This window comes from Carassius carassius, chromosome 20 (genome assembly GCF_963082965.1).
Source record: "Carassius carassius chromosome 20, fCarCar2.1, whole genome shotgun sequence".
Taxonomy (NCBI): Eukaryota; Metazoa; Chordata; class Actinopteri; order Cypriniformes; family Cyprinidae; genus Carassius; species Carassius carassius.
In genome coordinates, this window is record NC_081774.1 from 9029308 (window position 1) to 9054880 (window position 25573).

The following is a 25573-nucleotide window of genomic DNA, read 5'->3' on the forward strand; positions in this document are numbered from 1 at the left end:
AAATAACTCACTGGAAGTCATCAGAGGAATAGAGGAGCGAATCTCTCCCGCCACTCAGTCCCAGAACTGATGGGGGCCATGGAGTTCAGCGTCAGTTCATCAAAACCTGCATGCTTTCATATCCACATGTGCACCAATTCAAACCCCGGTTCCTCCATTGCACCCTCTAAAGTCATACGCAAATCTATGCAAACTACATCTATCACTCCCTATCTGCTCTCAAACATGTACACGCACTCTTTCAGCAGAGCTTTTTTTTTCCTCTCACTCCTGCATTATTGATGCAAATCCATTACACTGGCATGGCACGGGGACCGAGGTTCAGAGGCAGTCTTGTTCCTGGATGAGGACATGCAGCAGCACTCAACCAATCTCAATGCAAAGCAATCACTTCAACTTCCACAAGCCAAACGTGCGTGCAAAGATTCAACATATGTGCATCAGAAGCTGCCAAAACTGTGATCAGAATTGGTATTCTTTTTGTGTCTCAAGAGCTCTAGGCGAAGTATTCCTGGTGGAGAAGAGTACAAATTTTACTTTGAAGCAAAACACTGTAGGAGGGAGAGAGATAGGAGAGAACACCTCCCTCCATCCCCCAAAAGGAACATCAGCCTGTGAATATTTTGGTGCTGCTATATTTGGAATGCCAAAAATAAAAAAGGAGCAAAAGGAGAAATGGTGTAGATGAAAGTCGGGTAAAAACTGATCACTCTCTCTACCTCTCACATGACCAGGTTTAGTGAAAAGTTGTGGAAGGTGTATGGTCATAAAAGGAGGCAGTGGTGCCTGTCGCTGATGGACGAGCAAAATTTGTTCAGCTAATGTGGAAAATAGAGCTGTAGAGATGCATTATTCAGAGGCTCATGATTATTTCACAGCGCAAAGCAGCCTTCAGGTACATCACAATGGGCTTTGATTATGGCAAGACACGAGGCTTGAAAAGAAAAAGAATGCAAACACAGGCTTAGAGCTAATACAAAACACAATAGTTTTGCACCTTTTTTGACTTTGGTGACTTCTTGCATTCCTTCCCCTATTCTTCATATGCATAATAAGAATATGCAAACGAGTGAATGACATTTCAATCCATTAAGATTTGAATAGAAAGTGCTTCACATTGTATCAAGTTTCATTTATCTCACCATTGTGTTTTTGTGGCCATATACAATAAGAGTGGTAATTGCTTAGAGACAACACTGAACACATAATCTTATAAAACAAGATGCACAATGCAAATATGTCATGTGAAAGACATTTACATTTGTGTATAAAAATCTGCAAATCAATAAAGCAAAAGTTAATATATAGATTGCTTAAATACATCCACAAAAATTGCAATCAATAAAATAAAAATACAATTAAATCATATTTTTAAATGTATGTTTAGATATATTTAATACATAATTTTATATGGCAACAATATGGTGCTATAATATCAATACAATTTATGAATAAGTCCATAAAAATCAGTGAACATCAGAAGTCTATGGCACATGAATGTGAACAATTTGCCTAAATGGCAGTGAATGGCATCACTGAGAGTAATTCAAGCATTTAAAAAATTAAAAAATTATCACTGGGCTTTCAATCAACGAATGTGGTTTTTCCCAACCTGGAGGCCTGATGTCTTTTTAGAATGATCGGAAGAATTGTAAAGTGGGCAAGATTTTGCAGACAAATGGCTAATAATTGAAACATTGATGGAAAGCAGAATGCTCGCTGGTACAGACAATTTGTGATTTGTTGTAACATTTTGTAGCATTCATAATCCTGTCTTTTGATTTTTGCCTACAGCCTTCAGAAGCAATATAATAATAATAAAAATAGTAATTTTCCATTGACTTTCCATGCACCAGCTGCCACCAAAATGAATTCATTTTTGTAACCCGTTCTTCATTTTTAAATATATTTTTTGCAAAGGAGAAGAAACATTTAAAAATATGCTTAAATAATGACATGGATTTGCAAAACATGACAACACTTGTGTGTATTTGCTGTAAATCTGTGCAAGTTCCTGGAAAATCAAATGACACGTGTTCCTCGCCTGATTTATATTAGCTTTAAGCACCAGTGGGAATCATCTATTTGTCTATAGTTTACGTTTTACAGCATTCGATAAGCTGCACGCTCTCCTCTGTGAGATCTCATTATAAGTCTTCATGTATTCATTAAAGCAAGTAAGCGGTCATGCATGGAATGCAATCCATCTAACACAAAACAATACAGCGTCTTAAGCGCATCGCCAAAGGAAGCCACAGATGCGGTGCATGTAATTGTGAGTAGATAAGCGTACAATGAATGTCATATTGACAGGACTGAGTGTAATTTTCTGCCGGAGCGGTGTGGGTCGATGATCTGAGCGAGACAGGGATAAATGACACGCCTGCACACGTTTTTTTACGCCAGTACCGACAGGTCGAGGTGGGCCATGCACAGACCTACGGTACACGCACACACACCTCCAATCAATGAGCAGAAGTGCCTATGCAAACAAATCTTTGAATATCGATTTAGGGTAGTGTTTGAAGAGCCATTAATGGATGACTCGCCTTGCGTCTTAACCAATGTAGTCACAGAGCTGCCGAGATCTTCCTTATGTCTTTGTTTAATGGCCATTGTTGAAAAAAATTATGCTAATTTTTATAGCTTTAATTCGTTGCAACTGTTCAAGGTGCACTGTTCATTTTAATAGAAAAAGCCATGTCCTGCTGAAAACCCCTGATGAACTATGGGCAGTGCCACTGAGGCAAGGTTGGGGACTAGATCAAAGCCTTTATAGCCACATGACAGCACTGTATTTGTAGGTGTCCAAAGTCTATCCCAAAATGTGTTTTTGGTTATTTATTCACCATCGTATTATTTCAAACCTGCTGTTATTAACCTTGGAACAGATACAGATACAGTACATCTGTGATGTAACAGAAGCTCACCATGGGATGTTAAGCTCAAAAAAAAAAAAAACAGCTTAAAAGAGGTAATATGATTACAGTATATTTGCATCTTATGTTGCAAGTTTCATGAACCCATAGATGAGGTGTAAGACACGTCTTCAAATTTAAGTTAAGGAATTATTCACTAGTAATCCAGTGTTGGCCCATTATGACCTTTTGTTTGGCCTGCCATTAAAAAAAAAACGACTTCCATTTGACACTTAACTTAACTCAATACCTTCCATTTGACACTGTTTTAAGTTGTTATTAGTTTTATTTATTTATTTATTTTTTGCAAATAATTGTAGACATATGTAGATATACTGTTAGTGAATTGGATTTTTAAAATGTTTGTTTTAATATATTATAATATAATTGTAATATTATATTAATATCATATATATATATATATATATATATATATATATATATATATATATATATATATATATATATATATATATATATATATATGATATATATATATATATATATATATTTGTCCCATGTCCCTCATTCAATTATGGTTTTTGGTCCTTTGTAGTAAAAAACATGAGCAATAAATAATGAAAAACAATATTAGACGCCAATGACTTTTTAACTGTAGGAACACAAACACACAATTTTTTTTTTATATCTCCTTCGGTGTTTCAAAGAAGAAAGTAAGGTTTGGAATAATGTGAGGATGAATAAATGACAAAATCTGTTTTCGGGTAGACTATCCCTTTAAATGTCAGTCTGTTTTTCACAAAAACTTGAAAAGCACAAATTATATGCGCTACTTCTATGTAATTTAATGGTCCTTTTTTATTATTATTATTATTTTTTTTTTTAGATTTACAGATCTTACTATGGATGGAAAATAGATTTTTTATTTCTCATAACAGCACAAGTTTGGAACAACATGAATAACAAAATATAATTTTTAGTTTAACTATTCCTTTTTTTGTTGCTTAATCTTATATCCAATAGACTTAAAATCTCTACTCAGTGTGATTATAGAGGAAGAGACAAAGAGAAACAAAGTTAGAAAGTGAACAATAAAAAAAGACAAATAGTACAGAACACCCCCCCCCCCTCCCATCAAGTATTTCGCTCCTCTCACTTGGCATCACTCTCTACCTCTTCATCATTATTTCCCTCTAACTGGCTGGTGGTGGTGATGGTGGGGGGGGGGGGGTGTAAAGAGGCAGGTGTGAGGAAGATTGCAAAATCAATAGGGCTAAATGGAGTTGCAGCGGGAGCCACTGAGTGTCCTCTCAGAGTGCTGATGAGACTGCAAAGAGTGGTATTTGGATGAGATGCCCAGCAGCCAACACCCTGTCTTTTTTTTCTTCTCCCTCTCTTCTCCAACCTAAAGTGTGTCTGCCGCGCTATCACCGCAAAGCTATTTTACTAGATCAATGCCGGCTCCTTAATAGAACACGACGCTCACACTGCTGCAGGCCACTAGGCTGGGGTGGAGACGGCAGCGTCAATCAAATCTTTTACAGGTGCCTTAAATCAGCACACAGCCATAGTGACAGAAATACCACAGCACCTGCAGCCCCTCCCTTACCTCCTGACAAACTTGTCAACAGGGCCTGACTGACACAAACACATTCACGTCCTTCTACTCAGCCAACAAGCACCTTAAGGTATTAGCAATCTGTGCCTGTGTGGGTTTTATGCTGCACACACAAAAATAATTTCACATAATTTCAGTTTCTAACAGCCACTCATGGCCTATATATTTGATGTATATATTACACATCAAAAAGGCAAAATCTAGTTAAAATTCCTGTTCCTGCTTGTAATGAGTGCTGGTAACTGAATTTGCTAAATTCTGAAAAATTTGTGGCATTAAATCTTGGAAAATAAGGATGTGGGTTGATAAAGTGGGTAGTCATTGGATTCGACAAAATGTGGTTGGGGACATTAGGGCTTTTTACTTTTGGACGGATGAAAATACAATATTTTGGGTGTTCTATACCATATCAGCATCTAAGGCTAATTTCATGACCAGAACAGGATCATGTCAGTTAAAATACTTATACTACTTAACATTAAAAGGGAGACGAGGGATAGAAAGCTGGGATAAATGACACCAAAAAAAATTTCAAAAAGTTTTGGGTTGATAAGAAAAAAAAGAAAGAAGAAAAAACCCATTAAAAAGACATTTATGCTCACCAAGGCAGCTTTTATATTTGATAAAAATATAGTAAGAATAGATATATTACAATTTATGATAAAGGTTATCTATTTTAATAGATTTTAAAATCTAATTAATTCCTTTGATGGCAAAGATGAATTTTCAGTATGTAATATCCTCCAGTGTCAGTGCCACTTGTTCCTTCTGAAATCATTCTAATATACTAAGTTTGTGCTCAAGAATTATTTTTCAGAAAATATAAAAAACAAACAAAATACAAACCCTGCTTTTATATATATATATATATATATATATATATATATATATATATATATATATATATATATATATATATATAAGTAGGCTGCTTTTGACCAGAAAAAGGTGAAAAGTGTTATTCACTTTTTTAAAGACATTATTCAGAAGAGTCAGAAGTTTGTTTGTTGGGATTAAAGATAAAAGTCAAACTAACTACGGTGGCTTTTACAACTGGATAATCTGTTGTTTAGGTATCAGTGGCAAGCAGTCAGAGGCAGGGCAGAGAGAAAAGAAAGAAAAACAGATGTGTCTCATGTTGGGAACAGAGCAGTGCTGTGCTCTGAGATCAAGGCAAGCATATTCTGTTTACTGCCTCCAAGCTGGAGAGACACCATTATCAAGCCATGCTGGAGAAGAGGTACATGTCAGGGAAAACAGGAAGAGAGAAAATGCACTGAAGTGTAAACAAGCACATTCACACCTCCTCTCACACTCTATCCTTTTTCAGATGCTTTCATTTGCAAGCAGATATCAGATGCAAAGAAATACTCTTCCCTACAAAAATCAACAAAGTGGCCATGAAAGATAAATGTATAAAAAAAGACATACAGAGAATATCACAGCATATTGGTAAAACACAAGCCAACAGCTGTATTGAGACTTTCTGCTCTGCAGCGTTACATGTGGTGGATGTTGTGATAAATATATGCGTTTTTATTGTAAATATAAGCTTCTTATTGGTTATTACATATGTGTATGTACGTATACGGAAGTGTTCCGTAAAAGTGTTCAGTAAAAAAGTGTTCAGTTTATGGGGGAAGTTGTGGCCTAATGGTTAGAGAGTTGGACTCACAATCGAAAGGTTGTGAGTTCGAGTTTCAGGCCGGCAGGAATTGTAGGTGGGGGGAGTGCATGTACAGTTCTCTCTCCACCTTCAATACCACGACTGAGGTGCCCTTGAGCAAGGCACCGAACCCCCAACTGCTCCCCGGGTGCCGCAGCATAAATGGCTGCCCACAGCTCTGGGTGTGTGTTCACAGTGTGTGTGTTATCACTGCTCTGTGTGTGTGCACTTTGGATTGGTTAAAAGCAGAGCACGAATTCTGAGTATGGGTCACCATACTTGGCTGTATGTCACGTCACTTTAAACATATCTAAGAACTGATGTGCAAGTCTAGTCTGGTTTCTGACATGGTGTCAGAAGGTCAGTGCTCTCATTTATTCCATGGGGAAGGATGCAGAGAATATATTCAAATCGCTCACATTTGGTAATGACGAAGACAGAGATAACTATGGAGTGGTGATTCAGAAGTTTGATGAGCACTTCATTCCCCAAAGAAACGTGATATACGAACACGCACGGTTTCATCAGTTGTGTCAGCGAGAGGGAGAGACTGTAGAAGCGTTCATAAGAAGACTTTAGGAGCTCTCGGAACATTGTGATTTTGGTGAATTAAAAGATTAATACAAAAATTTCAAAGACCAATCCCAATATTCAAAGGTAAACCAAGAACAGGATAGAATGGAGCAGCTGCGCGTGATTGAAGAGGTTTCTGAGCCCACTCCATGGTGTGCCCCAATGGTGCCAATCGCCAAAAGGAATGGAGACATAAGAATGTGTGTCAAGCTCAAATGACTAAAAGCCGTCATTAGTGAAAAGTATGTTTTGCCAACCTTGGATGACATCAATTCTAAACTGGCAGGGGCAACAGTTTTTGCTATGATGCTAGCAAGATGTTAACTACTTTTATAACCTCCTTCAAGAGGTACTGTTTCCATCGCTTGCCATTCGGCATAACTAGCGCTCCAGAGATATTTCAGAAACGCACGAGTGAGCTACTTCGGAACATAGAGAGAGTATGCTGCTATACGGACGACATCTTAGTATATGGTCGTACTCATGAAGAACATGACCATAGACTTGATGAAGTACTGAAGTCTATCCATGCCTCAGGACTGTAGCTAAAGAAGAAAAAATTAATTTTTTGTCAGAAGGAATTGGGTTTTGTGGGTCTCAGTCAAGAGGGCATTAGACCCGATCCAGAAAAGTTCCATGCTATCCGGAACCTCAGCAAACCCCAAAATCTGAGTGAGTTAAAACGGATGCTGGGTAATATTAATTACCTTTGCCGTTACCTGCCACACAGTGCTACCGTGTTACAGCCATTGAATGAGCTACTGAGAGCTGACACAGTGTTGAGGTTGGACAAGAGTCAAGAGGAGGCATTCACAAAAGTGAAAGAAATGTTAGTAGTGGCCCCAGTGCTGGCATATGGATGTGCGAAAAAGCTGTCACGATATCTCTGAGGTTTAGAGTCCTTCAAAGTTCTCACAAATCATAAACCATTAGTCCCTTTGATAAACCAGAAAAACCTTGACGAGGTCCCCATTTGCTGTCAGCGGCTCCTAATAAGGATGATGCGCTTTAACCCTGTGGCAGTGTATACCCCAGGAAAGTCTCTGCTTATAGCGGACACACTGAACAGACACCCCCTGGCCAACTCAAAACAGTGCTTGAACAGAACTTGAAGAGGAAGTCGAGGCCTATGTTGCTGGAGTTGAGGAGCGCTTGCCAGCTTAATCCCAGAAGCTACATCAGATAGCTGATGCTACGAAAGTAGTTGAAGAGTTGCAAAGCGTGCTTAAAAATGTCCAGCAAGGGTGGCCTAAACATATAAGAGCGGTGCCTGTCAATCTGCGAGCCTACTTTAGCCAACAAGGGTTTCTGAGTGAGTCTGCAGGTCTTCTCCTGCATGGATCAAGAATCATAATCCCAATCAAAATGAGGGATGAAGTTCTTGTTCGCATTCATGAAGGCCACCATGGACTTAGTAAGTGTCGTGAGCGGGCATGCCTGTTAGTGTGGTGGCCAGGCATCAGCTCTGATCTAAAATGTAAAGTGAACCAGTGCCAGTCTTGCCAGATTAATAAGCCCACTCAATGCAAGGAGCCGTTGCTGGTGACAGAGTTACCCCCAGGCCCATGAAGACACCTTGGGGTAGATTGCGAAACAGGTGGCCATCAATAACTTGTTGTAGTGGATTATTATTCAAGATTTATTGAAATAGCCCATTTGGTGGACATGACAAGCAGAAGACTGATTGGCAAACTAAAGAGCATGTTTGCACGTTTTGGCATCCCGGAAAGGCTGTGCTCTGACAATGCTCGACAGTTTTCATCAGTCGAGTTTAAGACATTTGCAGAACAATATGGTTTTGTTCACGTGACATCCAGTCCACACTTACCACAATCGAATGGAGAAGCTGAGAGGGCCGTTCAGACAGCAAAGAAGATACTAAAGTAAGATGACACTTTCTTGGCCCTTTTGCGTATAGGGCAGCTCCAATAGCAGCTACAGGGTGTAGTCCATTGCAGCTTCTCATGGGAAGGCACTTCCGGACTACAGTTCCAGTGATGTCAAGTAACTTGGTCCCTAAATGGCCTGATTTGAAAAGAGTGTATCGCAAAGCCAAGGATTCTTACAGATACTTCTTCAATCGATGGCATGGTGCTAGATGCTTATTGCCACTATCTCCTGGGGACTCGCGCCTAAAGCTGGATGGTTAAAAGGAGTGGATGACTAAAGGGATCGTAAGTCGTCAAGCTGAACAGCCTAGGTCATACTATGTGTCAACTGACCACGGAGAATTTTGCAGGTATCGTAAACATCTCCAAGCCATTCCAGGAGATACTGCTATTAACATGAACAAGATCTACCCAGCTGCACAACAGATGAGGAAAGTCACCAACCTGGGGTTCCAAGCGAGCAATTACCTGAGGCGAAGCAAGAAATGTCTGTTCCTTCCTTAGAACCTACGGCAGTTGTGCTTCATACTCCATAACATGTAGTGTCACCCAAGACCACACAATGTGGACGAGTGATAAGAAAGCCATTGCATTACCAGTCATAATATAGATTCAAAACACTTTTATTTTTCTCCTTTCTTGTTGTCTAATTAATGCATTACAGAGACTTGATTTGTGGGAAGATTCATTTTGCATAATGTTTTATGTTTATGATATAATCAGCAGTAAAATTTAACTTTTGATTTAATTTTGTTTGTTTAAAAATCACATACTTTTCCAAAAAGGGGGAAGATGTGATAAATATATGCGTTTGTAACAAGCTTCTTATTGGTTATTACATATGTGTATGTACGTATACGGAAGTGTTTAGTAAAACATATCTAAGAACCGATGTGAAAGTCTAGCGTGGTTTCTGACAGATGTTGTCTAGATTGTAGGTAAAAGCACTGCTCCTTCTGCAGCTGACCTTGTTTTATGGCAGCCTGTCTACTGACCCCATATTGTTTACTTGTGTTCCTCATCAACTGGCTGAGCTCTGACCACAGGAGAGAAGCTGAAGCTTTGAAAGGAGCTCATTGTCCCTCTGACCTATATCAAACTAAGTACAGCCATCAAGAACCCTGAGGCAGAACTATTCTTCAAACTGAGCTTATTGTTTATTTTCATAATAATTGCATGGACTCTACGCCTCGCTGGAATAATTATATGTTGGTTAAACACAGACACACACACACACACACACACACAAATTATGACTTGTATGAACTCAAAATATATAAAAGGGAATACACATTAGTTTGTTTAAATTACACTTTTTTTAATATAGTAAAACAATAATATTGTGAAATATCATTTCAATTTCAATTTAAACTATTTCAATACATTTTGAAATATAATTTATTTCTGTGATGGAAGGATTAGAACTGACTTTGGAACATGATCCTTTAAAAATTATTCAAATAAGCTGATTTGGCACTCAAGAAACATTTCAAATTATTATCAATGTTAAAACCAGTTAGAATGCTTAATATGTTTTTGTGAAAAACAGTGATACATTTATTTATGAATATAATACTGAATAGAAGTATTCACCTCTTTTGAAAAATAAAGAAATGAATGAATGAATAAATAAATAAAATAAAATCATACAGGACCAAAACCTAAACTGTATTGCATATAAACTGTAGTGCAAAAATCGGAAGCAAATAATATGAGTATTGTAGTATCTTATCTAGTAAAATGATTCCATATATTTATGCCCAGTTTTGTAGCACTTAGTTAAGTGTAGCCAAACCTAAAAACAAGAATTTAGGCAGGAAGAAACTGTCTGACATGTAAAGTGACCAACCACAATCTCTCTGAAATAGATAAAAAAAAAAAATCACAATAATTACTAGACCACAATTAATGACAGTAAACAAATAACACCAAGAAAATATATGTAAACCGTACTCGGTTACTAAACGTAACCTCGGTTCTCTCTAGAAGAGCGAACGAGTACTGCGTCTTAGCTAAGACGCTACGGGAAAAGTCTCTTTTCACGAAATACTGAAGCAAAAAATTATCCTTAATTTTGTATTTTTGTAAAGCGCATTTGCAGCAGTACACAGCCATAGGCGAGACGGCTCGTTCGCTCATTGGCTTGTTCTGCGGCAACTGCACAGCCTATCGAGCGCGGGCTGATGCAACATCAGACCAATAAGGGCGCTTCGCGCCCTTCTTGCCACTTCCCGCCGAAACGGGTGTGGCCCAACCTATAAAAGGAGCTCGAAAAGGCTGACTCACCTGATTTATTTCATCGCCGAAGCGAACCAGAGTGAATCGTGCGCACGGCAGAGAACGCAGTACTCGTTCGCTCTTCTAGAGAGAACCGAGGTTACGTTTAGTAACCGAGTACGTTCTCTTACGAGAGCTCTCTCGTACTGCGTCTTAGCTAAGACGCTACGGGAACCCAGTGTAAAACGCCGTGCGCGCAGGGATCACACACCAATAAACCTGAAGCAACGCCCAGGATTTACAGTGCACAGTCACCTGAGGGACTCGCAGAGAGTCCAGGACAGAAAAGGGAAAAAGCCCTCCGTCCCATATCTAGCAGCATCCGTAGATGCGGCAATATGACGTCACACAGCCGAGGCAAGGCCTGACCAATGTGGCAATGCGGGTCTTACGCAATACTGCCCATATAACAGTCGGCAGCGCATAGCGCTCGTGAACTCAGAATTCCCCTCAGGGCCCTGATTCGCCTATACCGACAGCAGCCTTGCTTGCAAGGCGGGAACCTCCAGGTTATAGAACCTGATAAATGTAGACGGCGAGGCCCAACCTGCCGCCATACATATATCCTGCAAGGAGATCCCAGTAGACCACGCCCACGACGAGGCGATGCCTCTTGTGGAGTGTGCTCTGACGCCCAACGGGCACTGAAGGCCCCTGGAAGCGTAAGCTAACGCTATGGCGTCAACTATCCATCTGGATAGAGTCTGTCTCGAAACAGCCATTCCCTTGGAACGCCCACCGAACGAGACAAATAGCTGCTCCGTCTGCCGAAAGGCAGCAGAGCGAGACACATAAGCTCTTAAAACCCTGACAGGGCAAAGAAGACTCGAGTCTCCATCCTCCCCTGACACCGGCAGGGCAGACAGGGCAATAACCTGAGCCCGAAACGGTGTGTTGAGGGATTTCGGCACATAACCGTGCCTAGGTTTGAGTATGACTCTTGAGTCATTGGGCCCAAACTCCAAGCACGACTGGCTCACCGAGAGCGCGTGCAAATCACCCACACACTTCACAGAAGCGAGAGCCAACAAGAATACTGTCTTGAACGACAGATGCTGAAGGCTAATCGATTGGATAGGCTTGAAAGGGGGGCCTTTCAAGGCCTCCAAAACCGCCGCGAGGTCCCACATAGGGACTGACGGAGGTCTGGGAGGATTCAGCCTCCTAGCTCCTCTGAGGAACCGGATGACTAAATCATTCCTTCCTATTGACTGACCGGACGCCGTTTCAGAAAACGCCGCGATGGCAGCCACATAAACTTTGAGCGTGGATGGGGCTCTGCCCTTATCCAACAGCTCCTGAAGGAAGGAGAGGACCTCCGTCACCTCACAACTAAGGGGTGAATAACCTCGAGCTGTGCACCAGCTGGAGAACACCGACCACTTCGAGGCATACAGACGTCGTGTCGACGGAGCTCTAGCCTGAGTGATGGTATTTAGCACTCTCACTGCGAGATCAGCGGGTAACCATTGAGTGCCCATACATAGAGGGACCACAACTCCGGTTGAGGGTGCCAAATCGAGCCCCTGGCCTGCGAGAGGAGGTCTCTCCTCAATGGTACCGGCCACGGGGCGACATCTGCTAACTGCATCAAATCTGGGAACCATGGTTGGTTCTTCCAAAGAGGTGCTACAAGCAGTATTGAACATCTCGTTTCTCTCACCCGTTCTATCACCTGTGGAAGGAGGGAGACGGGAGGGAACGCATAAAGCGGGCAGCACGGCCATCTCCGTGACAGCGCGCTTTCGTTCTTGGAAAAGAACGCGGGGCAGTGAGCGTCTTCGTGGGACGCAAAGAGGTCCACCTCCGCCATGCCAAATCTCTGCCACAACAGCCGGACTGTTTGCGGGTGTAGAGACCATTCGCCCGTAGGAACATTGCCTCTGGACAGCCTGTCTGGACCCAGATTCTGCAGTCCAGGCACATGCACTGCTCTCAGCGAGCACACGTTGCGCTGAGCCCAAATCAGGAGGCGTTCCGTCAGCCTGCACAGGTTTCGGGACCCGAGACCGACCTGGCGATTTATGTAGGACACCACGGACATGTTGTCCGAACGGACTATGACGTGGTGATCCTTGATATGGGGACAAAAGCGCGTCAGCGCGTTCTCCACTGCCAGCATTTCCAGGCAGTTGATATGATGGAGCTTTTCCCATTCTGACCATAGGCCAAAGGACGGTCTGCCTTCGAGCAGCGCTCCCCATCCCGAAGTGGAGGCGTCCGTCGACACCATTTTCACACTCGGGGAAGTCCCCAGGCTTACACCTGATCGGTACCAGCCGTTCGCTGTCCAAGGTGCTAGAGCCGCAACACAGCTCTGATCGACCTTGAAATGCAGCCGGCCAGACGCCCACGCTCTGCGCGGCACCCGAGCCTTCAGCCAGAACTGCAGGGGGCGCATGCGGAGCAGGCCCAGCCGCAGAACCGGAGATGCTGAGGCCATGAAACCCAGCATCTTTTGGCAGTTTTTGAGCGACACAGTCGTGCCACAGCGGAAAGAACTCGCTGCACGCTGAATGCCCATCGCGCGCTGTGGTGACAGCCGCGCCGTCATGGAACACGAGTTCAGAACTATACCCAGAAACAGGATCGTCTGACTGGGGTTCAGCGAACTCTTCACCCAATTGACACTGAGGCCGAGCTTCTCGAGGTGATCGAGTAAAACGGCTCTGTGGTCCATGAGCTCCGCTCATGATCGGGCCAGAACCAGCCAGTCATCCAAATAATTCAGCACTCGTGTGCCTCTGAGTCTAAGAGGAGCGAGCGCTGCAGCCATGCACCTCGTAAACGTACGAGGAGCTACGGACAAGCCGAATGGCAGGACTGCAAACTGGTATGCCTGGCCCTCGAAGGCGAATCTCAAATATCGCCTGTGGTTTGACGCTATCTGTATTTGAAAATACGCGTCCTTCAGATCTATTGACATGAACCAGTCCCCTCTGCGAATCTGCGCGAGGAGCTTCCTGGTCGTGAGCATTTTGAAACTGCGTTTCATCAATGCCTGTTCAGCTGTCTTAGATCCAGTATGGGCCGGAGACCCCCGTCTCTCTTGGGCACCAGAAAGTATCTGCTGTACAGCCCCCCCTCGCTTTGAGACACAGGCTCTACAGCCCCTTTGCTCAACAGTTTTGATATTTCGGCCCGAAGTATGTGTGCTACTTCTGTTTTGACCGTAGTTTCGACGCGCGCTGAAAAGCACGGTGGGCGTCGAGAAAACTGTAGCGTGTAGCCTCTCTTTATAATGCCTAGCACCCAATCCGAAACCCCTGGAAGCACTGACCATGCATTTGCATGAATGGCTAAGGGCTGGATGCGAAACGCGCTCTGTTGACTGGGCAACGGCGGCGCTCGAGTGTGCTGCGCATCTGAGGCGGGGAGCGCGTTGATCACAGCGGGCAGATCGCTCTTCCTCGACCCCGTTCTGGCGCTTAACCGACTGGAGGGAGGCTGAGCGGGTCCCGTGGGACTCGATATATCTGCGAGTAACCGTGGGCTGCATGTGCGCACTTTTACCACTTTAAACTCGCTGTCTGCCTGTGCAGAATGTACGTGCACGGGCCTCGTTTTTACAGAAGCCCCGCGCCGTATGTGACATAGTGTATGTGGGCACTGGGAAGTGGGCACGTTTACTATGCGGCGCGCTCGACCGATCTGTGTCGATCTTATGTGCGCTAGCCCTGTGTGCAGGGCTGTGCTTATATGTGGAGATGGGCACTGGGTAGTGGGCATCGTCACTGCATTTATAGCACCATCGGCCGTGGCCGGACGAGCACGCACGGGTTTCGTTTTTACAGAAACCACATGACGCGTGTGACATAGTAATAGTGGGCACTGAGGGGTGGGCACGTTTACTATGCAGTGTGCGCGACCGACTTGAGTCGACATTATGGGCGCAGGCCCTGTGTGCAGGGCTGTGCTTACATGTGGAGATGGGCACTGAGGAGTGGGCATCGTCACTACATTTATAGCACCATCGGCCGTGGCCGGACGAACGTGCACGGGTTTCGTTTTTACAGAAACCACATGACGCGTGTGACATAGTGATTGTGGGCACTGAGGAGTGGGCACGTCTACTATGTAGTGCGCGTGATCGACTTGAGTCGCTTTTATAGGCGCGAGCCCTGTGTGAAGGGCTGTGCTTATATGCGGAGATGGGCACTGAGCAGTGGGCATCGTCACTACATTTATAGCACCATCGGCCGTGGCCGGGACACCAGAAATTACACCTTTTTCGGGAAATATCTGGGTAGCCGTTTCGTGTGCAGGCAAGCGGGCAACCGTACAGGCTTGCGCATTGCAAACAACGCTGAAACAGTCACAATCTCTGGAAACTGAAACAGCGGCGCGCTTAGGTGAGAGCCCGGCCGCAGCGGAACTCGTACACCGGCGCTTCGATGAAGCAGCCATCGTGTGTAGTGCCGACGCAGCGTCATGCAGCATGTGTAGATGGCTTTCCCAGGATGGCTTCGGGGCTCCCGGCCTCACCGTAATCCTCTGCCGCGGTCCCCGCGGCGCGGGGCGACGGCCAGTAGAGCGAGAACGGGGGTCTCGAGCTGCGTTGCTGAAGCTGTTGTGATAACGGCTTTTGTGTGCAGGCAAGCGGGCAACTGTGCAGGCTTGCGCATTGCAGAAAACGCTGAGACAGTCACAATTCATGGAACTGAAACAGCGGCGCGCTTGGGTGAGAGCTCGGCCACAGCGGAACTCGTACACCTGCGCTTCGATGAAGCAGCCATCGTTAGTAGCGCCGACGCAGCGTCACACAGGAGGCTTTAGATGGCAACACCGCTTTTGCCGCCGTCCAGCAGAGGGCGGACAAAGGTGCGTCGCTATCGCCTGTTCCACCGGCGGAAGTGAGTGGTAGTTCCTGTTTTTAGCATCATCAGTGTGGAGAATGCTAGTGAGACAGACGAACGAGTTCGTGCTGAATATGGAGCGTTCCAAGCCTTCGCCACCTCTTCGTGAAGCTCAGGAAGAAATGAGGCGGGCTTTGAGAAGTACGCTCATCCAAAAGGGAAATACCATCCAGCCGGGAACGAGAGGGGGGGGCGCTGGTGCAAACCACTCGCGGCCGAGACTCATCGCGGCCAACACGATCATTCGCCCCGGCTCCTTCTCCATGTCAGCTCGTCTGCTGGGCTTCTGAGCAGAAGGCGCGAGATCCTCGGAGCTCGCCCAGCCCTCACTGCCCGAAGCTAGCAGAGAGCGCGTGTCCTCTTCCCCCGACGCGGCCCTGAGATCGACTTCCTCGGACGACGCGCCGGCAAACAGCGGGCGCTGCCCACCGGGAAGCGATGCAGGGGGGGCCGGTGAAGCAGGGCGAACCGGCGAGCTCGGTTGAGCTGAAGACGGTTCCGGAATCCGCTGGAAGCGATGCTTTTACGGCGCCTCAGCGCAGCGGAGAATGCAGGCTCAGAGAAAAAGGCCAGGCGAGTCCTCAGAGTCACCATGGCAACAGCTCGCAGTGGGGGCATCCGCCGTCAGCGAGCGAGCGCTGCATGATCTTCAACCAGGCAGGAGACACAGATGACGTACCGGTCTCCCTCGCTGAGTGGGGCTCTGACGAGCCGCAGGAAGGCATCTTAAAAAAGACGCGAGCTCTTTTACGAGTGTGTGTCGCAGGGCGAACACACACATAAAGAACAGCTTGTATATAACAGGATTGAAAGGATATAGGCGCCGGATAGCGCAGCAGGAACGGCAATGAAAGGCGGCGATGCCAGCAGCGTCAGAATGGCTCGTCCTGCTGATGTGCTTTCTCAGACGGCGCTTGCTTCCTCCGTGATCCAGCGATGCGTGAGCTTCGCTGAAGAGATGAAAAATCAGGTGAGTCAGCCTTTTCGAGCTCCTTTTATAGGTTGGGCCACACCCGTTTCGGCGGGAAGTGGCAAGAAGGGCGCGAAGCGCCCTTATTGGTCTGATGTTGCATCAGCCCGCGCTCGATAGGCTGTGCAGTTGCCGCAGAACAAGCCAATGAGCGAACGAGCCGTCTCGCCTATGGCTGTGTACTGCTGCAAATGCGCTTTACAAAAATACAAAATTAAGGATAATTTTTTGCTTCAGTATTTCGTGAAAAGAGACTTTTCCCGTAGCGTCTTAGCTAAGACGCAGTACGAGAGAGCTCTCGTAAGAGAACTCAGTATTTCAATGGAATCCAAATTTTATAAGTACTGATAATTTTACCAATACAACATACAATTCTACTCACAGACATCTAGTTTACTTCCTAACAAGTGTCTCAAACCAAATTCTGATGCCACCAAGCTCACAACCCTTGGCAAGAGTTTAGTTCTTCCACACTGAATAATCAAGGGACTCTTCAATCATATTTAATCTAGTGAATTTTGCCAGCGCTTGCCATTTTACTGTGCATATACATCAGCCAGTTAATGATCAGACTATGTGGATGTGGCATGTCTTTATAAATCCACTATAAAGCCTGTCAGAGCAAGTAGTAAGTTGTCATTCAGCAGATTCTTTTACTCAAAGTGACTTACAATTTACTCATACTGACAGAGATTAGATAGGATTGCCAAGTAGCTGTTCTGTCGGTTGCTAGTAGCAAGTAACAGCTAAACTATATTATGAGGCAAATCACAATGCAGAATATTTCAGTATCGCTAAGAGGGCCTATACAGGGTCAATTCTCCTGGAGTGACCTGAGGTTAAGTGCCTCGCTCAAAGGCAAAATAGCCAAAGCTCATGTCTCATCCTAGGGACTCAAATGTATAAACTTTCGGCTACCAGCCCAGATCTTTCACCTCTATGTTAGACAACTGCCACAGCGAAAAAACAAATGCAGCCAAATGTTCTCTCATCTTAGCTTTTCTAATCAAAACATCTGCGAAAAATTGTTGTGCGCACAAGCTTCTGTACTATTACCATAACCAGAACTCCAGAGTCCTACTTACAGTAATATATCTGGACTATTGATTAGTGCTGCAACGACGCGTCGACGTCATCGATTACGTCGACTACAAAAATACGTCGACGTGCGTGAAATGCGTCGACGCGTCACACTGTTTACATCTCGCTTAATGGCATACTGGGAATGGAGAAAGTTGCATTCTATCACAAAAACAGAGACCACTGTTATCATAAGTATGGGAATACTTTAAACAGAGGCCAAATAAAATGGCCCTTTGTTCCCTTTGTAAAACCGATATGGTGTACCACGGCAGCACAACTGTGATGCACGAGCACCTCAGAGGAAATCATCCTGCCGCTCTCCGGTGTTACGGTTTAACTGGGTACCGTGTGATATGGCGACCAACTTCCTGGTTCAGGTCTCTGCTGCAGATGTGATGGAACAAACTAATGTGATATTATTAAGGGTCTAATAAACGCAGACTTGCTCATTGTATGATTCTGATATTCTTGTAAAGATTGCAAGTTATTTGTATGCTCACCCATAGCGGCTGAAGTAAGGATAAAATAAAAAATAAAGTAAGTCTGTGTTGGCGCGGGTTTCAAACACGTGTTAGGGGCCGTTCACATATCGCGCCTAAAAACGTGTGGAAAACGCTAGTCGCGCCGCTTTCTCCTTCTTTCCAAAGCGCTCGGGCAGTTGTGCTCCTGGGGCGTCTGCCTTTGCAAAGCAACCATGACGTGCTCTCTCCATGAAGATGCAGAAATTTCAGCAAAGGATAAATGGATTTGCAGCACTAAAATCGCTTGCAGTAGCTCTGCTATTCAATTTAAATCAAAATGGCAATCCATATACAGCTATGATCAGCAGTTCCTTCGTCTTAGCTGAGCTTTCAACGTTGTTACGGGAAAGGATGAAGCTGATTGGTTAGTTCTTGTCACATGACCCCCGGTGCGCTTGCGGCATTCTGAAAAGTTAAGATGTTTTTAACTCTAACTCGATGCTTCCATTATGAGCGCGCATATCGTGCGCCTACATTGGAAATAACGAACTTGAGCGCGTAAAAGACGCAATATGTGAACGGCCCCTTAAAAGACAGCGCGCCGCAAGACAACAGTCACAAACCACCGAGCTACCCCGAATCAGCTCCAGATCTCTGGAAACCATGCTAAACCATAGCAGAACTATGGAAGCAGATTAGTCTCAAATATAATTCACGCAAAAAACACGATTCACACATGCGTAGACAATTTCACATGCATGAAACCTAATTCACGTACACACAAAAAAAATTCACGTGCATGAATAAAAAATATATTCACAAAAAGCAATTCACAAGCGCAAAATAAAATTATATATTTATAAAATACATTTCACAAATGCAAAAAACTATTTGTAGATATACAACTGTGCACAAAAACCTTTGAATGTTTAAAATGTACGAGTTTCTGAATGTACGAATCGTCATTTACTACGAATCCACTCGGATTTGTGTGTGTGTGTTTTTGAGATTTTCCTGGCAGAGCTCTCTTCCCACATGGGTCTGTCGTACTCTTTAGCCAATCAGATGCGAGCTTACCATTCAACCAATCATATCATAAGCCACTGAGTGCATTCAAGGAGCACGATTCTGCGCACCTTTAGCGCAATATGGATTAATTAGAACGGAAATTAAGCCTTTACATCAGTAATCCAGCATGGCGAATGAAGATTGAAGAATGAAGATGCTGTCTTCAACGCACTGTTCTTCTTTTATGTACTGCAGGCTAATATGCGTGCCAACTCGTTTCATTCATTCCATAATATATATTATAAATGCTTAACTGGCTGAAATCAGAGAAACTGTCAAGTCGGACATCTTAAAGTTGTTACTCAGGAGGAGAGGGGCCAAGAGAGAGTGAGGATTTGGAGGCAACAGAGACAAAGAGAATAGAGAAAGAAAATGAGCAAATAAAAAATCTTGAGGAAATCTCTCTCTCGCTGCAGGCTGAGCGACTTTTGCGCTGCACTCGAAAAGTTCCAGATGCATCCTCTTTCATTTTATTTTATGTTTGAGCCTATGCTCTTTGCAACTTAATTATGTTGTGGATCGTGTGTAGGTTATTTATTGTCGCACTTGAAAAGTTTCAGATTGATCCTCGTTTTTATTTATTTTATATATTTCGGAGCTTATTCTCTTTAATGATGTGGATCATTTGTAACTTCATTGCAATTTAATTCAATGTACTGTCGTTCTAATTTCCATAACCGTTATGTTATGCAGCGGTTCCCAAACTTTTTTTTGGTAAAAAAAAAACGCAACAAAGCTGTCTTTTATCGCCATATAAAGAGTCATGAACAGAGAATATCAACAAAGTTTCAATATAATGCAACAAAGCACAAGCTTCCTCTTTTAACAGGACGAGTGACAGGCACAGGCTAAGTAACAGAAAGCACAGTTATTTTCAGCCGCGTAAAAGAAACAATAGGCTAGTCCTATTAAATGACCATGGAGCTAGCAGCAGCATCATCTCAACCCGCGGCCCGTCACGAATTCAAATGCGGCCCACCATGCTGAACACAATTAATTTTTTTTTTCAGTTTTACAATTATTATTATTTTTTACATTAATTTAAACATTTACTTAAGAAATGTAAGCTATAGCCTAATGTTTTTTTATGTTAAATTATTTTGTGTTTCATATATTATTTTCAGACATGATCAGACCTACTCGCATAACATTACTCATTTAACGAACACATACAAGCGCCCACTTTGGCAGAATTCAATCAACAGCCATTAGTTCGGTAAAATTGAGCATCATAATGGACAAATTTGTTTTTAAGGGAGAAAAAAAAAGAAATGTGAAAAATGCCAGCGAATGAACACGTAGAAAAAGTAATAGTCACAGTATCAGTAGTGAAGGACAGTGCTGGATTTTCGGTTTGCCCCGCATTTTACTTGAAGTTCAGGCAAATGGGAACACCATATATTACATAGCAATCATCCTTAATTGAAGAAATGTGGCAAAACATCTCTGGAGAGAACCTTATATTATTAAATTCGAATGTGCTTTCCATATTTGGATCAACATAGGCTACATTTGTGAACACACATTTTCTGCAATGTCGCGTCAAGTCATGCTCCCGTGCGCATCTTACAGACTGCATCTTAAGCCATATGTTAAACTTTCCGCGTCCGCGGGGAGTCCGTTATGGAACGCTTGGTAGGCGTGACGTAATCATCGTCATGGGAGAGTGTGTGCGGAGGCTCTGAGAGGACGAACGCGTACCTCCCATTTTTTTATGACCGCACGGACAGGTGCGCGTGGTCAGTAGGCTTCAAAAGCACAATTGCACATGTAGAGGCAGTGTGTAGAAGCCCATTGCTACTCGAACCTGTGCAATCCGCTTGCACTTGGACTTGGACCATAGTGCGGCCCAGTGGAAAAAAAGGTTGAGAACCACTATAACATATATAGTTACAAATTAAACAACTTTCTAAATATGTGATGTTGTTTATCTTGATCGAACTACATTGCTTCAACGTAGTGGTTAACAATGACTAGGCGACATGTTTTAAAATGTATTACTGTAAGAAAGTACACACTGACCTAACAGACATCAATTTATAAAACAAGATTATTTAGAATTATAATTTCACAACTCTCAAAATGTTACTTTTGTCTTTACAGGTCTTTCTTTTTACTATCCTGATTGCAGTTTAATTTATAATTACTGTAACTGTCCTGTTACAACTTTATTTTTTTCTAACTAGTTTTCTAACTTGATTGAATGTGTAAACGATAAAATGTGTAAACTCAGACTTTTATGAAATAAACTAAACTCTTACCCGTGCTTCCCGTTCTTCATTCGCCATGCTGGATTACTGATGTAAAGGCTTAATTTCCGTTCTAATTAATCCATATTGCGCTAAAGGTGCGCAGAATCGTGCTCCTTGAATGCACTCAGTGGCTTATGATATGATTGGTTGAATGGTAAGCTCGCATCTGATTGGCTAAAGAGTACGACAGACCCACGTGGGAAGAGAGCTCTGCCAGGAAAGTCACAAAAACACACACACACAAATCCGAGTGGATTCGTAGTAAATGACGATTCGTACATTCAGACACTCGTACATTTTAAACATTCAAAGGTTTTTGTGCACAGTTGTATATCTACAAATAGTTTTTTGCATTTGTGAAATGTATTTTATAAATATATCATTTTATTTTGCGCTTGTGAATTGCTTTTTGTGAATATATTTTTTTTTCACACACGTGAATTTTTTTTGTGTGTATGTGAATTAGGTTTCATGCATGTGAAATTGTCTACGCATGTGTGAATCGTGTTTTTTGCGTGAATTATATTTGAGACTAATCTGCTTCTATACAGAACCCTGACTACATTTTATGGTTTGTGATGCTAAAGAACATTTCATGACGTCTGAGACAACTGTAAATTTGTGGCTGCTGTGGTTTCTTAAACTCGTAAAATAATTTTCTTTGCCTCTATTTTTGTATACTGTAAAAACTTCAACCACATTGGTTGAAAATGAATAAAGGTTGAAATATTATATTAGAAGTTGTACTTATATTTTTTTGTAAAGTTTCCAAAGGATTCATTAGCTAATCAAAAAAAGAACATTAGATTAATTATTTATTGTAATAAAAATAACCGTTAGATTAGTCGTCAGAAAAAATAATCGTTAGATTAGTCGTCAGAAAAAATAATCGTTAGTTGCAGCTCTACTATTGATAAAAGGCCTCTGAGCCAACGACATGCTCTGTGCATTTGAAAATAATAAAAAAATAATAATAATAATAATTTGATGACATATACTTGGTGATTACTCAATAGATTCTCATACATTAACAGCAGCTAAGAAACGTCCGAGATGTTGCGCTTGGGCTAATGCACGTCTGGATTTGAGAATGTGTATGTGCGTGTAATTTGCGGTTAAGGGTTGGTGTGGGCGAAGGACTATCATTATGTTCCCTGCGAGAGGTCATAGCTGTGGAGAGCTTTTCATGCTGATTACACGTCTCACCTCGGCTCTCTGTTCCCCTTGGCAAGCATTGAGAGGCACGGTGACACACATATAAAGTCTGTTTAGTGCTCTCCATCAAAAGATTAGTCCGCACTCAACATTAGCCAAGGAAAATGCTGAAAATCAAGCTGCTTCCAAACACAGACAAGCCGGATTATGAGCCAAATAAGCACTGGGAGAGAAAACGTGAGTGCTGTCTTTGTGTCGGCTTTCCAATTTGTCCTTCTGATAATAATCATTTTACCAGTGACAGATCACTCATTGCAATGGAAAGATCAGTCACATGGATAATGAATAATTCAAAAACAGGTAATTGAAAATTATACAGAGCGAACTTCACTTCACAAGTGATTACTATAAATGGAGCCCGATCAGTGAGGCATTTTTTCCCGTCCTGTTTATCACAGGGCTTGTTGTGATGTTGACGTGCATGTGAGACAGGTGCCTGGGGGCTCCTCACCTGTTCCAGTCTCCAGTGGAACTCTGCCGGCCTGAAGGAGTCCAGCTGAATAAAGTCTCGCCTCAAAAGGAACACCAGGCGGCAGTTGTGGACATATAGTGAATAATGATGCCTGTTCATCTCTGCAAAAAGAAAACACAGAAAAGCCTTACTGTAAGAGCTTAAAAAAAAAATGCTAGACCGTAAATAAATTGTGTGTTATTTTAGGACTATAAAATAACTTTTCTACAAATCATTCACAATGGTTGCCAAAGCGAGAAGATTATATAGATTTACATTTACAGATTTCCATGCCTCGCTCTGAGAGCTTGTCTGAACTGCATAGTCATGTTAGAAAAATTCTCGACTGTTATACAAGGCTGAGTCATAGAAATTACACTACAAACAAGGAGATAAGACTTGACATAGCGAAAAATGAACACATACCATGGTTCTGCAGAAACTCTAAAGGAAATAATTCCAGTCAGGGATGGACTGACTGGCAGGATACATTTCCTAAATCCTCCTCAAAAATCCAGGGATAACCAACTTACTACCAACCACTTTTTACTCATTTGTAGAATAAATGAATTGACAATTCATATTCAAGTCTTACATTACAAAAAAAAAAAAAAAAATCTAAATAAATCCAGTTATTTTGAATTTTCTGTTCAAATAATCCAAAAAATGTATCAAGGCTTCCACAAAAATATTAAACAGCACAATTGTTTAGCAAAACGTTGATAATAATATATATATATATTTTGCTTTTTCTGAAGACTGAGTAATGGCCACTAAAAATGTATTATATATTATGTACTATTTTTTCCCTTTTTTTTTACCATTCAAAACTAATTAAATTTAATTAAATTTAATTACATTTTAAATAGCTTTTAGCTTAATGGTATCAGCTAAGATTTCCTCTTTTGACAGGCTATTTAGACCACCTTGGCTTTGATGGTTACTACTAAATCCCAGCAACAAACCTTGCTCCAAAAGTCATTTTGACCTTAAGCTGGTATTACATTTTTACCCAGCTTTATTCAGGTGAAAGTGACATACAGCCAAGTATGTTCTGCATTTAACCCATCCAAAGTGCACACACACAGCAGTGAACACACACCGAGAACACACTCCCGGAGCAGTGGGCAGCCATTTATGCTGCGGCACCCGGGGAGCAGTTGGGGGTTCGGTGCCTAGCTCAAGGGCACCTCAGTCGTGGTATTGCCTGCCCGAGAAACCACAACCCTAGGGTTAGGAGTCAAACTCTGGGCCACTAGGCCATGACTTCCCGACCCCTGATCCAAAAATCCATTTAATATGTAGTCCCCAGATGGGGGACATATCAGATATTAAACTTATAAGAACAGATACAAAAGGCCGAGAAGCGGTTCAAACTAAATGTCAGTCTGTAACAATGCTACTGTAAATCCTAACAGGATGTGCATGAGAGAGCTGCCATTCAAACTGAGACTCCTGTTAAAGCGGTTTCTTCTTTGTTATTGAAACTTTTCACTGTTCATAACGTGTCTTACTCAAAGAAAGTCTGGACTGCTTTCAAGCTTTCTCAGAATCCTCTCATTGATCAAGGTGGCTGCCACATCTCCTCCACACGGTGCCCCTCTCCACTCACCTCAACGCTGCTGCCCGATGTCTCTTGTACGGCTGCTTTTAGTGCATGTTGAATTGATTTAGTCTCACACCCACTCAACATGACGCCTGGGATCAATGAACTCAAAAGAGCACTGCCAAGCAGTCGGCCCCCATCAGGGCCACTCGGTCTCAGAGAACTGGCCGCTGACAGTCATGCTGCATTTTTTACTGACTAGAGTTTCCCTTTAACCCTTTTTAGAGAATTGTGTTCTTAACCACTCTTTAATCCAGATCTAATCCATAGTCTTAATCTCTCTCCTTAATGCTCCCGGGCATCATCTGGTACTGATCAAACTTTTCTTGGGTTTGTCTGACACATCCGTAGCACTGATCTCTTCAATTCTACCAAACTGTGGATGGATCACCAGATTAGGAAACTCCAGACATACAGTGGTGGCCAGAATTATTAGTGTGGAGCACTGGCTGTTGTCGCACTCCTTGTGAAAACAAAACTCTCTGGGTTATTACAATTAATGGCAAAATGAATTTTTGGAAAGATAAACTAATATTTCCTACTTGACACACTACAGCAAAAGATAGAAATAACTGACTTAAAACCATTGTTAGCTGGTGAAAATACTAGGGTTCTAATAATATTGGCCACCACTATAACCTAAAATATATTAGCACTATTTAATGAAAAAAGTATACATAAACCCTGCCCTTCTTAAAGGTTTAGCACA

At 42.8% G+C, this 25573-nt stretch overlaps 1 protein-coding gene and 1 pseudogene across 1 annotated transcript in view; both read right to left on the reverse strand.

Moving 5' to 3' along the window:
- The window catches only part of LOC132096236 (calsyntenin-2), a 233853-nt gene that overhangs the window by 26836 nt on the left and 181444 nt on the right, over nucleotides 1-25573 (reverse strand). The window contains exon 8 of the mRNA XM_059501483.1: nucleotides 23259-23380. Coding sequence (XP_059357466.1) covers nucleotides 23259-23380 — 122 coding nt within the window. The remainder of the gene's footprint in view (nucleotides 1-23258; nucleotides 23381-25573) is intronic.
- Nucleotides 24474-24629, reverse strand: LOC132097021 (U2 spliceosomal RNA; annotated as a pseudogene).